Here is a 13926-nt window from a genome sequence, read left to right as displayed (position 1 = left end):
CTATCTTTCAGTGGACATAAAAATTGCGTTTTACGAGCTGCGGATTGCAAAGGGATTTTTGAAGATATCCTTAAAAAGTTTGCCCAAATTTAAAAACAATTTCCTTATTACCTTTTCGCCATTTACGTATTACTCGCGACACACAAACATCCCAAAGTTTGGCGGTTTATTTGCCCCTCTGCGGTAACCAGGGCCAACGCGCCGATCAATTTATTTGAGTAGAAAAAGTTGTAGGAAGATTGCAAATATAAAATTATTTGTGGTTATGCATGCGAAATTATTTTTAGCGATGAAATATGAGCAGTCCGCTGGCTTGTATCTTTTCCACCTTATCGCAGGTTGTCAGATTGTTTTGGGTATTTGCGTTGTTTTGCGTAATTTTATTTGTAAACTTTTCAAATTTGGCACACATTTTACTATGTGCGTACTCAAAGTACTTGCAGATGCAATAAATAAAAGACACAAACCGGAAACTTTTTGGCAAATAATACACGGAGCGAATATCTATGTATATATTTGCGTACAACGAACGAATATATAAATAAGCTTGATTGCAATTGAGGGCTCGTAAACTTGCCGGTAACAACGGTATCGTAAAATACGCCAGCGCTATGTTTTGGATGGCTCATTTGAAGGTGCCATTACTTGCCAAGGTGTACCAATAAAGATATTTGCTAAGTTTGACGGATGGAAGTGGAAGTTTCAGCTGTGCTTTACGCCATCGTAATAGATTACAAGGAATTAAGATAACTAGTTGAGTTGGCTTTGAACTAACGCAAATGTAAGGTGACAACATTTCTAGTAGGCAACAACTTAAGACTCTTAATTGTAAGAAGGTCAATCGCTGAAAGAAGAAAAGGTCTTCCTTAAATAAAAATAATTGGAAATTATTTATATTTGAAACCGTCATTAGTGGACTTTTGTGGAAAGTATTACACATTCATTGAGTGCGAGCGTTTGAACTCTATCTATACGCTCACATTTATATTCAAACCAAATATTGTCTTTATTCTGCACTTTCCAAACACATTAGTGCCTCTAACTCTGTCAGCACACATACCCACATCTAACGCAACTTGACCGGCATGCCCACTGATTGTACACATGTACCTCGGACCACAACTTGTGCCATATATCCTCGTTTCGCGCATTCGAATAAAAATCTGCATATTTTTGTGCTCCCCTGTTTGCTTATTATTTGTTGTCTGTTTGTCACACCGTACAATTCATTATTTATAACCGTTTTCGAAGAAATAAAACTTTCATAGCTTTCATCATGGCATGTGCTCGCTGTGCTGAAAGCCATTGGCAATGCCACAGCATGGGCGCTGGTGGAATGACAAACGGTCGTGTGAGCGCCCGTCGCACAAGAACTTGCTCCTTACACCGAACGTGTCTGCCTTACTATATACATACATATGTTCCGCAGGGAGTGAAAGCGTTTGTGTAACTTCGCCACTTCCTCGCCCACCCTCCCCGTCAACTGCGGCGCTCTCGCGTGTTGTAGTCGCTTTTACTGCTACGGTCATAAATTTTCTATTTAAGTCTGCATTTCAATAAATTTATGATTATGTTTAGAAAAACCTATACATTCATTAAATAACACACGTATGCGAGCACACACATACACGTGCATATGCTTGTGTGCATGGAAATACAAGTGAATGTGTGAGTATGTGTGGGAAACAATAAAACAAGCGCTGACAACTTTATTGAATATCATATGAATATATTCATAAACACACACACTGCGACACAAAAGTGTGTCTACGTGTATAGGTGGGCGTGTGGGTGTGTGGACTCGACTTTCTAAATGTGCCGAGAGCGTTTTAGTTTTTTGCTACTTTTGACATTGCAACCGTTAGATGCTATCAAACTCGTCGGATTTTCAACCTTCGAAAGTCGGCGAGTTGGAGTTTTGACATGTTTGCGGCTTAGATAATCGAAAAGTGAAATTTACTGCGGCGTTATTATGTCAGCAGCCGGCTGGTAAGGTGAATTGTTTGCACATTTTTACCGAAAGCATGGCGAAATTTCTCATAGCAAATAATTTAGATTTATTGTGAAACTTTTCCCATTTGTGAGCCTGAAAGAATCATATTTGTGCGAAATCGATGTAAATGCAGCCAACTTCGCACACAAGGAAGCTGCACTCTTTTATAAAGCAATATATTTCTTATAATGAACTTGAATCAAAATGTTTCTGTGATAATTATATTATACTCTTTGAGCTATTTTTTTGTAATGACCCCGATGCCGATTTTGATCAGCTGAACTAAAATTATTCCATTTATGAATTTCCGTTAAATATTTGAATATTTACTGTACTAAAAGCGAAACTAAAACAGAATATCAGTATGAGTAATTCTACTTACATATCACATTTAGCGAAATGGAATCTTCTAATGCGGAGATGGGCAGTCGTGGATTGGAGCCTGCACACTTCAACAAAGTGCCGTCGTCTTCGGGTTGTGGATGGAAGGACAGCGTGGAGAAGACTCTGCCGTTGCTTTGTGTCGTTGTTAGCTAGAGATAAATATGAGAGTGATCGTTTAGTTGCATATTATTATTTGTTTGTCTTTCTCTGGGATCTAAATATTATGGATTTCTTCACTGTGTGTTTCTCCGGTACCGATTGAAGATTTCTTCATAATGGGCAATGCATGGCAAAGTGAATTAGTAAAAAATAATAAAATCAAGATCTTGAGAAATTAAAATTTTTAAATCTTTTAGAATAATATATTTTCATCAGAAAAAATAAAAAAAATATTTTTTATCAAAAATTTTAAAAATTTAAAGTGAAATGTGTTTTTTTTTATTTTCAAAACAAAAATTTTTCATACATATATAAATTTATATCAGAAAAAATTAAAGAATTTTATTTATTAATAATATAAATATTAAAAATAATATTTACGATACTCAAATTTTTAATTTTTAAGATTCCATTATTTATACCGGAAAAAAATATATGTTTTTGAATAAAAAATTTCAGAAAATATTTTTTTTTTAACAATATTTTCACTCGAATATGCTAAATGGGTCTGACTCTTGAGAATTACATAATTCAGGCTTATTTCTGAATATAGTCTAAATGTGTTCGCTAACTGAATTTACACTAGTTCCATTACTTTCCTCTTTGCGATTACATGAACTTATCATCAGACAGTGAAAGCTATATCTCCAGCTTAATTGGTTATATAATTCTAGATGATTTCACCAATATTAACTCTCACAAATCCTTCAATTAAACAAACCATTTAAGCCCACTTCCTTCACAACTTACCGTTCCTCGCTTGAAAGGCCGGTTATTCTGCGTCCAGCGTATCTCGGTGTCCGGCACTGACCCGGCGACGACGCAAGTCAAATTATATTGAGTGCCGGAAGAGAAAACTTTCAGTTTATTTGTGAGATTCACAGATGTTGGACTTACTGTAACGATAAATTTATTGTTTAGACTCAAATTTGAATATATGATTGGATGTAAGAGTACGTTATACTCGTAATAAGCAAATAATTTTCAAAATATTTCAATAAAGCAATGAAATAAATATTTATTAATTTTTGGATTTTCTCACTCACATAGCATCTCGATCCGTATACTGCGCTCGATTGGTGGTACCAACTTCGTATTGAAAGCACGGCATCGATAGGTAATGTTGAGAGCTGAACGTGGAATATTCAGCACTTCTAACCGATTTGTAGTCACATGGCGGCCCATCGATTCTCCATCGCCTGTATTCAGTTTTTGCGTGCCATTAAACCAGTTGACTATAGGGTCTGGTCGACCTGAAATAACATATGAAAAGGCATGCTTAAACAATTGTTAATAAAAGTATTTCAATATCTTATGATATACTTTTATGTTTACAACAAAACAATTCCTTTCTAGTACTTCAAAACACAGAATCGACGAAAAACCCCTTAACCCAGATACTTAGGCAGTCGCGGCCGCAGTCTACACAGTGCAATGACTACCACGTGTAGATTCTAATTTTCTGTCGAGCACTGAAACTACTGCAAACTTTAAGCATGGTCGTAATAACGGGTGATTTTTTTGAGGTTAGGATTTTCATGCATTAGTATTTGACAGATCACGTGGGATTTCAGACATGGTGTCGAAGAGAAAGATGCTCAGTATGCTTTGACATTTCATCATGAATAGACTTACTAACGAGCAACGCTTGCAAATCATTGAATTTTATTACCAAAATCAGTGTTCGGTTCGAAATGTGTTTCGCGCTTTACGTCCGACAAATTTTGTTCAGCGATGAGGCTCATTTCTGGTTGAATGGCTACGTAAATAAGCAAAATTGCCGCATTTGGGGTGAAGAGCAACCAGAAGCCGTTCAAAAACTGCCCATGCATCCCGAAAAATGCACTGTTTGGTGTGGTTTGTACGCTGGTGGAATCATTGGACCGTATTTTTTCAAAGATGCTGTTGGACGCAACGTTACGGTGAATGGCGATCGCTATCGTTCGATGCTAACAAACTTTTTGTTGCCAAAAATGGAAGAACTGAACTTGGTTGACATGTGGTTTCAACAAGATGGCGCTACATGCCACACAGCTCGCGATTCTATGGCCATTTTGAGGGAAAACTTCGGACAACAATTCATCTCAAGAAATGGACCCGTAAGTTGGCCACCAAGATCATGCGATTTAACGCCTTTAGACTATTTTTTGTGGGGCTACGTCAAGTCTAAAGTCTACAGAAATAAGCCAGCAACTATTCCAGCTTTGGAAGACAACATTTCCGAAGAAATTCGGGCTATTCCGGCCGAAATGCTCGAAAAAGTTGCCCAAAATTGGACTTTCCGAATGGACCACCTAAGACGCAGCCGCGGTCAACATTTAAATGAAATTATCTTCAAAAAGTAAATGTCATGAACCAATCTAACGTTTCAAATAAAGAACCGATGAGATTTTGCAAATTTTATGCGTTTTTTTTTAAAAAAAAGTTATCAAGCTCTTAAAAAATCACCCTTTAGTAAAACAGATTGTAACCAAGTTCGACACATATAACTGCACATGAGTTGCGCCCTCCTGTCTCTGCATCCATAAAACGAGGCAAAGCTCCCATTTAAGTATGCGCCTGCAAGACGTTCGTTTGCTTTCGCCCACCTCACTTCCTTGATGCTCTTGAAAGCTGCATTTCAGCAATATGTGTAGGTTGATAGCATTCTTCTCTGCTCCTTCTACAGCAGTGGCATAAGAAAAAGTTATATTTCTGCGGTGCTCAAGACGCATGAAGCGAAGGCGGGCTGTTTGGGTCAGTGCAGGAAATGAAAATCACAGAATTATTATAATTTTAAGTAATGCAAAGCGCAGCGTTCCCGATTCGCCAATATATATATTCCGGCAATGCACAAGCAAGGCTCGCAGTGAATGAGGCGCTCAACTGGCTCGCTCAACTGGCATGCACTGCAGTGCTCTTCAGTTAGCACGAAGGACTGCAATAATAGCGTTATATATAAGTAAGTGTGTGCATTCGGTAGGAAGAATAAAACATTTTAACTGTTGATGACTGCTCATTTTGTAACTATGTTGGCCTATAATGTTCTTGTGGTTGACATTGCATTGCTCTGTAACCGCAAGATCGTTGCCACAAGCTTATTTGATTACGTTGCCAGCACTCTTGTCGTTTTGCTGACCTGGTCTGTATCAGCTGTTTATGGTATACCTGAATTTCAAGATTTAAAGATTTTACGCTTACTTCACCTCCGAGTTGTAATGTGTATCCTGATGAGACTGTGTAAATGGAGAAATCCTATAATGCCTGAGGTAAGGCTTCTTAATAGGCTTTAGACAGTATGCCTTATAGACTTTACGATTCGAGTTCGCGACTCTCTTCAGACATAAGATAATGAGGGGAAAATCATAAAGAATTCCAATTTTTTTTATTTCTAGATACAGGGCGAACTCTATAGAATGAAATTACTTAATTTTAACGCTATATATATATGGCGTCATCCATATTGTTTATACGAAATAATCCGTTTGACTTGCAGTAAAATCAATGGACGATGAATTTTGCTACTTGTTGATAACTGTTCAGTTCGTTCTCTTATACATGTCTAATTTCGAAATATTTTGGTATATATTTTCCAATTACATAATGTTACTTTACTCCTATGGACCAAATTATAATTTAGAAAAATAATCTTTTTAGAGATCATAGAGTTGGGGGGGAGAGCTTGTATCAACATGTTTCCTTATCCCCTACTATTTTGCAGCCCCGGCAGATGTTGTTGTGGGGCATAGCCAATTTGGACGTATGTTCTTCAAATGGCCAGTACCCAGTTTTAGTAGCAGTTAGTCTGTAAATACTTTTCCTGGACCTATTTAATAAGTCGTTAGTTCTTTTCTTCTCATTTGTTGCCCATAACTGTTTAGTTATATTACATTTTGTTATATTTTTGCATCTGTTATTTGAAACTTGTTGAAATTATATATTGAGTTCTCTCTTGATCGATCCTAGTGGACTTGGTATCAACACTGCCTCGAATTCGTTTAGGAAAACTTCTACTACTAGGTGGAGATTGTCTTTTAGTGAGCTCAGTGTCTTCTTGCAGTTAAGAACTATGCTGGAATTAGTAATGGGTGACAACAAGGTCAGGATAGCCACCTGTTCATCCGTATATACTGCTGTTTTATGTATCCTCTCCTAAATATTCAATAGAGCTTCGCAGGCCTTTTCTATGCCCAGTACTTCCGCTTGGAAGATGCCAGCCGAGTTCGGTAGACGAATAAAGAGAGAAATTCTCAGATCATCAGTTCTGATCCCGCACCTACACCGCAGTCCATTTTGGACCCATCGGTATAAAGAGATGATATCTTCCTCCTCTATTAGGCCCCTTCTCTATATGTTGTCAAATATTAGTCATTGTATGTCTTCTTCCCATGAAATAAAAGCACTCACACACAGTATCCGGTCCCTTGAAGTTCATAAAAAAGTGTTTTGTGTACAAAATATGCACTCATATGCATTGATCTAGAAGTGTTATATAGAAATATAATAAAAATCCTGCGCTGCTTAATCTCTCACTTCTTGGTATTTCTTAAATTCCGGCATAATTTTTAACAAGTTCACAGCATAAAAATTTCAATGAGCTTTAAAGCTTGTTGTGGTTTAATTAGCTGAAAAGAACCGTTGTGGTGTTAGCATGAAAAACACAAAAAAATTTCAAATATACAAGTACGTACGTGAGAGAAGTACAGAGTCAACCACAGCCACAAATATGGGAATATTTTAGGTTTTTGATGAAAAACATAAAACTTAATTATTTCCAGCAGAAAAATCGTAATGCAACTTGATATAACATTTATAGTAAGTTCATATGAATTAAATTCGTTTAAAAATTACAAGTTGTTGAACTCGTTTTTGTACCAAAATCTGTAATATTTTTTGTTACCTGATATTGATGAAAGTTGAAAGGATAACATTTCTAATTTGGCACTCAGTTTCCCTGAACTTCTTTAATTTGCAACTATGTAAATGTCTCTTTAACTGCCGAGCCAGATTCAAGAGGGCGACGCCGGCAAACGCCTTGACTAACTTTTAATGTTTTGTGGCACCCAAGTTGGGTCGAAACGACACCGCTCCCAGGCCCAATGTTTATTTACATACTCTCGTTTACAAAAAGATTCCACAACACACTCTCGGATACAAATGTTTGCACAAAAAGTGAGCAACGAGCTGTGCACAAGTAAATTGCTGAGTCTCAGTCTGACTGACTTACCGCCTGTTAAGCAAGAGAAGTGATTGTGTCAGAGGCGAGAGTGGGCTTAAGGGCTGGCACCACCTCGCTTCACACCTTTCGCTGAGCATTGAAAATAGTAAATACTTCTTTTACATTTTACATCAATTTTTCTTGTGCTCTCTATCCCTCCCTCCTGCCAACTCCCACTTTGTCGGTTGTTGAATTTTCCGAAAAGGATGTTGTACCGAAATTGTAAGTCAAGCATAGGATCCGAACTTTCAAGACTGCATACTATTTTTTCGCATTTCGCATTTCGAAATATGCAAATATGCATGGGAAGCTCCGAATATAACACAATAATAAAAATAAAAGGAAAAAACACGAGCACAAGGAAAATCGCAAACAAAAACAACACCACACAAAGAGGCTTCGAATGAATTCGTTTAGAGGCAACAGTCGAAATTGTACATTCAGTCGAGTTGGTAGGCAAACAAACTTCGCACTTACAATGTAAATGAATACCGGAGAGGCATTTGCAAATAAAACAAGGACCAACCGAACTCAACCCACACACACGTATTTATATATCTGTGCAAGAGAAATCAAATACAACAAAAAGAGGCATACATTAGTCAACTTTAAGTCGACAAGGAGAAAAAACATGCATAACAAAATCGTTTTACAACAACGACGGAGCGGAAAAGCAACGGGAAACGAGCGAAAATGCAACAAAAGGGCGAGCGAGCGAGTGCACTATCAAAGGAGCAGTCATTGAAGAAAAGGGTTTAAGGCCAGTGAATGTGTAAGATACAAGTTGTATGAGCAACGTTAATACCGGAACCGAAATGCAAATTTTACCTAAGCGCACCCAAAAGGCAATCGAGTCAACGGAGTGGCACGGCAGGTGTCAGGTGGAAGGCACGGGCATGCAGCTAGGCAACCGCAAAATTTAACGATTTGCAACTCGAAATTTGCTTAAAGTTATTTTGAAGGAGTTGTTCTACAAGCTGCACCATATTCCCTTTTGAATATTTATTCGAGGGTGCTTATAATGGCAATTGGAGCAGAGCCAAAGATGCACCGTTATGCGGCAATTGAAAAACAACTCTAGGCGTTGAACTGGAAATAGGCTATCTTAGTGTGCGGCTTGTATGAGAAAAACTGGATGCACAACTTATAAATACTTAATGAGTTACACAATACGCCCTGAAAGGAAGGTTTGAATATTAAATAATTTATATGATATTAAACAGAACTATCAAATAGAACTGCGCTGATATTAGCATACGTGACAACATCGCTACAATCAGCGAAACCATCCACGCCCTTTCCAAAGTTTCCACTTCCATTGAAGCGGCAGCTGGCCAAATTGGCCTAAAAATTAATGAAGATTAAAAAAAAAATATGTGAATGTCTAGAAAACACAGGGTTGGACAAAGAATGAAACGCATTTGAAATTGTGAAAGCCTTTGCCTGGGTGGGTTTTGAACTCAGTGGCGATAGCTCAACAGGTCTGAGTATCGAAATAAAATGAAAACCGTCCGTGCTCCTATTGAAATTGAAGTCAAATATTCAATATGCTAGTACATTGCAACTGGCCTTATACAAAGTCAGATAGACTACGAGTATCTTATAAATGGTGAAAATATTCTACGCTCTATCGAAGCGCAGCGACTAAGGTGGCTCGCGGAAAAAAATTTAGAAGCCACAGTATTCAACACTAAAGCAAGTCGAAGGCCGCCAATACCTGAAGAAGCTTGGCATACAAAAGTATAAAAAGGTCACAATTGATTGATATGTTTGGAGGGCACATGTGCAGCAGACCAAATCTCATAAGGATAATCATGGTTCATCGAAATCATTCAGTCGAAATAGTGTTCAATCCAAAAGTACTTTTCCAGTTATTGGATAATATCAAGTAGATTTATCCAAAAACCTTTGAGTATTTATTAAAACAAGTTAAATTTTCGAGTCTTATTGAAGAAGTACGTTTATTAAATGACGTTTATTGGAACTGAAGCTTTTCCTGTACCATACGATCACCTAGCTGTTATCATTTCCAACGCTGTGCTGCTATCTCAACCTTATAGATTTGAACTATTATTGCTACGACTGGCAAGTGGGTGCCTTATTCTTTTGTTTCTGAGCAATTGACTCTTCTATGGTTCAACTAATACTTCTGATTTTTTCCTCAAAAGTAATGCATTTAAATTTGCAGATGTTTCTGGTGTAGAAAATGTGGTGTGCATACCCGCCTTGGCCCATTCGAACATGCTTCGTGCAAAAGTTGTGGGATACCCCATTTTCCATAAGTGTAGTGATTCTCAGCAACCTTTATTTAATCCAATTATATGATGAGTTATGTGTATAATAGAAAGTCTCCAGTTTGATTTGTTTTGTTGGTGGTAGCGCAGTGTATTGTGTACATATGTAAATGACAACTGAATGTGAGACAAAAGTGTCTGAGAACTGGCCCCTCAAAATAAAAGAATATTGATGAGTTACCTGTAATCTGGCGCGTAAAAATGCGTAAACATCACAGTAGACATTTTCTGGTGACATCATTGTATGAAAGAATTTCGAAAGAACATTGGCCATCCACAAACAATACTTAGCCAATCAATGCATATTCTTGGGACTGAAAGCAACACGAGAAAATTGCAGACTCCCTGAAAAGCAACTTTAAGAGCAACGCAAGCAAATACATCATATTTGGCCAATCCATCCACAACAACAATGCAAATGCAATTTGTGTTAGTGAGGCGATTTGGCTCTGCAGAGTTACTGAAAGTGGTTGGGCATCTGGTTGCTGCCCTAATTCAGGCAATAACACTGTTGATTTAATATCTAGCCATATTAGTTCAATGCTTCAGCGCTTGGTTGCTGGAATAAAGGAATGAAGAATATGTGATTGAGCAAGTGAAAGTTTCTACAAGTGGCTCAAGAAGGATTGATGTGGCAGAATGAAATGTCTTCATTCAAATAACTATGTTAACAGTTATTGCCAGTTTGCTACCTGCTGTGGAGTATAAGTGAAATTGTTAGCCAATCATTTCATGTGTTTGCAAGTTATTGACCATTTGCACACACTTTGTCACAATTACCTCTACTCATGTCTCTTGTTATTTGTATGCTTCGGACCTTAAGTTTTGATTGATTTAATTTCAAAAAGTTAATGAGAATATAATAAGAAGTAGAAACTACATTTTCCAAATTTGCTTGAGTGATTGCTCTTAACATCTGATCACTCAGAGACCTGAAAACTGTGTGTTCTTAAAATATATATATAATTTTAATTTTAAAACAGTTGATATATATATTTTTTTAAATCCCAAAATTCGTCACTTTTGAGGTTAACACACCAAATTGACCCCTAAATGCCTCGATATTGGCATATTCTTATTTAACGTTGTTTTAAATAAAGTTATAACCTCAATTTCCAATGCAACGTAAAATCTGTGGACGAATATTATACCCGAAACAAAGAAAAAAAACTTACAAAGGTATGTGTGTATGTATATTTCTTATAAAATGTATTTAATTCACTTCGTCAGCAAACCAACCAACCAGTCACAAATGACCATCGTGCGTTGCCAGAGATCGAACGCTTGCAGAATTCCTCAAAGCAACTGCTATCAATTGCCCATTCACTTTCAATTAAATGGTTGCAACTCCAACGGAATTTCAATAGAAAGAGCTTTTATTGCTGTACACAAGAACAAACAACATATGCAGAGTGGGTGTGGGAGTGCACGGAGAGAGCATCGAATCATGCAATTTAATCAATTTAGAAACGTACGGCAACAAGAGCAGAAGGCACTAATAAAAGCTCCATTGCACTGGTAGTGGTAATAAAAGTTCTTGCAATCAGTTGGTTAAAATTTCGCTTACGTGCGGCATGCAACATGCGTTCCGTAGTTGCTCCATTTGCAACAACAGCTGCCACACGGTCTGATCACCTTGAAGAAGTGCCGTTTTTTGCTTCTCCCTTTTTGTTTATATTTTTTCGCAGAGTCTTACCTTCAGCTGACAAGCGCTGCTGTGCCGCCTTGCCTTGCCGGAGGTTTGGCGCGTCCGCTTGCAGCAGCAGTTTTGTGGAAATCGAAATGCACAACGGCGCTTTCAGTGCTCGACAGCAACGCTGCGGTGCACGCCATGAAATGGAACCGAGCGAATGAAAGCTTAGCGGATTAAAATGTTTACGTGAATTTGCAGCAGCACCGTGACATCACATGTAGGACAACGGACAATCCACTGCCGCCACATTGCCACGCCGGCATGCCGCGCTATTACCATGCTTCGTACTGCTGACACCGCGGCATATGGCGTTTTTTCTCAGCTCGGGTGGCTGGTGGCTTTATCTATTTCCAATTGAAATCACACCATTCAGAGGCAATAAAGCACCGTGGTGGGCAACTCGGAGTGGAGTGGGTCAGCACGTTCGCCGTTGCAGTGAAATAGTAGTTCAGCAAGAAGCATTGCAGTGAAGGTGAAATATAAAGCAAATGCAGAAGCAAAATAAAAATAGGAATCACTTGTGGTATTTCGATCGGATTTCGATTGCTTAATTGCAATTTAATTTACTGATTGCGAACGAAATTGGCAATTATTTCTTAATATACGAGTATCTCGAGCACAGCAACTGCCATTTCTGCAATTCCTTTCACATGTGTGTGTGTGTGTGTCCACGTGATTGGCTCTGGCCTTTGAGTCAAAGTTGAAGTAGCACTATTGGTAACTGTTAAGGACTCCTCCCAACTGCGCTAAACGAGCTCCTCCATGCTTACATACACACATCCTCACATTGTCAGAAGTACAGCAGCCAGTCCAACCGAAGTATCATCCAGCGAAGTAATAGCCTCTCATCTATACTTCTTACAATGTTCAGCTTAGAGCACGTGTGTGGGGGGACGAGTGCAAATGAACAAGTGAAAATAGCATCAGCTAATGAAAAGCATTACTCCGTTTTAATCTGCACAACTGTCATCCCTGACTGCTCCCTATGAGTCCTTAGTGTCACAGCCACAGCAGCGACTAAATGTCAAGCCATTGAACGTGCTCCGTAAATAAGTGAGCAGCTCGAACATGTGTGCGCTTGGGTGTGAGGGCTTCACGTAGGAGCTAATGGATGCAAGTTTTGTGTGTGCCTTGCTTTTTTTTCCGTTTAGTTTTATTAAATTCTCTTTTATAGTCAAATAAATCAAATTATGAGCCAGAGTTTGTGGATGACTTTATCTGTGTACATAAAAGACTTGGAAACTCTAAAATCGGAGACCTAAGATGCTTATTATTTCCGCAAAACTGCAGGTAAGTCAATGTTTCTAAAGTAAAAGCATCAAATAAACAAATTTGGATTTGTTGAGTATTCAGTTCAAGATTAAATTTATGCCAGCGAGCTTAGTGGAGAGTGAATGCATTTAAATAAATAAATTTTACACCTGTAAATAAATTATTATGATGCGAGCCACATTCGCGTCGGCCGCAGTAATATGTAAACCACATTGTTCACTATGTACACACACATGCACATTTGCTTTGCACTTTACCGCCCTTCGAAAGACATTGGTCGGGGCACGAACCCAGCCACAGGCAAGGCTTAAAATACTTATTTGGCTAATAAGCTGTTACAACAAAGAAAACTATAAATTACATAATTTATGACTTGTTGTTGGCGCAGCAGACCAACAGGCACACACACAAACACAAATAAGTGTATGTTTGTTTAAGAGACGCTGCAACCAAGAACCGCATTGACTCGAACAAAACAACAAATTAGTTGTGCTTTGCTACTTGTTTCGGGGAATTGTTGTTTTTGTTGTTTTTGTTGCCCTTGTTTGGCAACTTTCTCTAATAATTGATATTTATTTGCATTCACGGGACCGAACATCCATGCAGCGCCGCTAATGGGAATCGAAAGTGGCGAATAGAGATCTAATCTCCTTGAACTTTTTAATTAAATGGAAACACGAAGGTTGCATATCCGGAAAGTAGTCTTTTGGAACCCTTATTTGTATTATAAGTTATCACAATTGAAGATATGTGCAAATTTATCGATCGTTTTTAAGTTCCTTTTTTGGTTACGTACAAAACTAAGGATACATTTTTTCATTAAGCTTTTTAAAATCAGGTATGAATATTTGATATAAATTCTGTAAACTAATGAGACCAAAATTTTTAAATAATTCTTAAATAAACTTAATTTTATTTTAATCAATCTTCCACT

The 13926-nt window shown here is 37.9% G+C and overlaps 1 protein-coding gene across 4 annotated transcripts in view; it reads right to left on the bottom strand.

Moving 5' to 3' along the window:
- Nucleotides 1–13926, bottom strand: part of LOC105233944 (uncharacterized) — a 205065-nt gene that overhangs the window by 39948 nt on the left and 151191 nt on the right. For all 4 annotated transcript variants that reach the window (XM_049447084.1, XM_049447087.1, XM_049447085.1 and 1 more), the window contains 3 exons: nucleotides 3583–3789; nucleotides 3287–3432; nucleotides 2376–2526 (listed from right to left, as the gene is read on the bottom strand). In XM_049447084.1, the coding sequence (XP_049303041.1) occupies nucleotides 2376–2526; nucleotides 3287–3432; nucleotides 3583–3789 (504 nt within the window). The remainder of the gene's footprint in view (nucleotides 1–2375; nucleotides 2527–3286; nucleotides 3433–3582; nucleotides 3790–13926) is intronic.

This window comes from Bactrocera dorsalis, chromosome 2, assembly GCF_023373825.1.
Source record: "Bactrocera dorsalis isolate Fly_Bdor chromosome 2, ASM2337382v1, whole genome shotgun sequence".
Taxonomy (NCBI): domain Eukaryota; kingdom Metazoa; phylum Arthropoda; class Insecta; order Diptera; family Tephritidae; genus Bactrocera; species Bactrocera dorsalis.
This window is presented reverse-complemented; position numbering and strand designations above follow the sequence as displayed.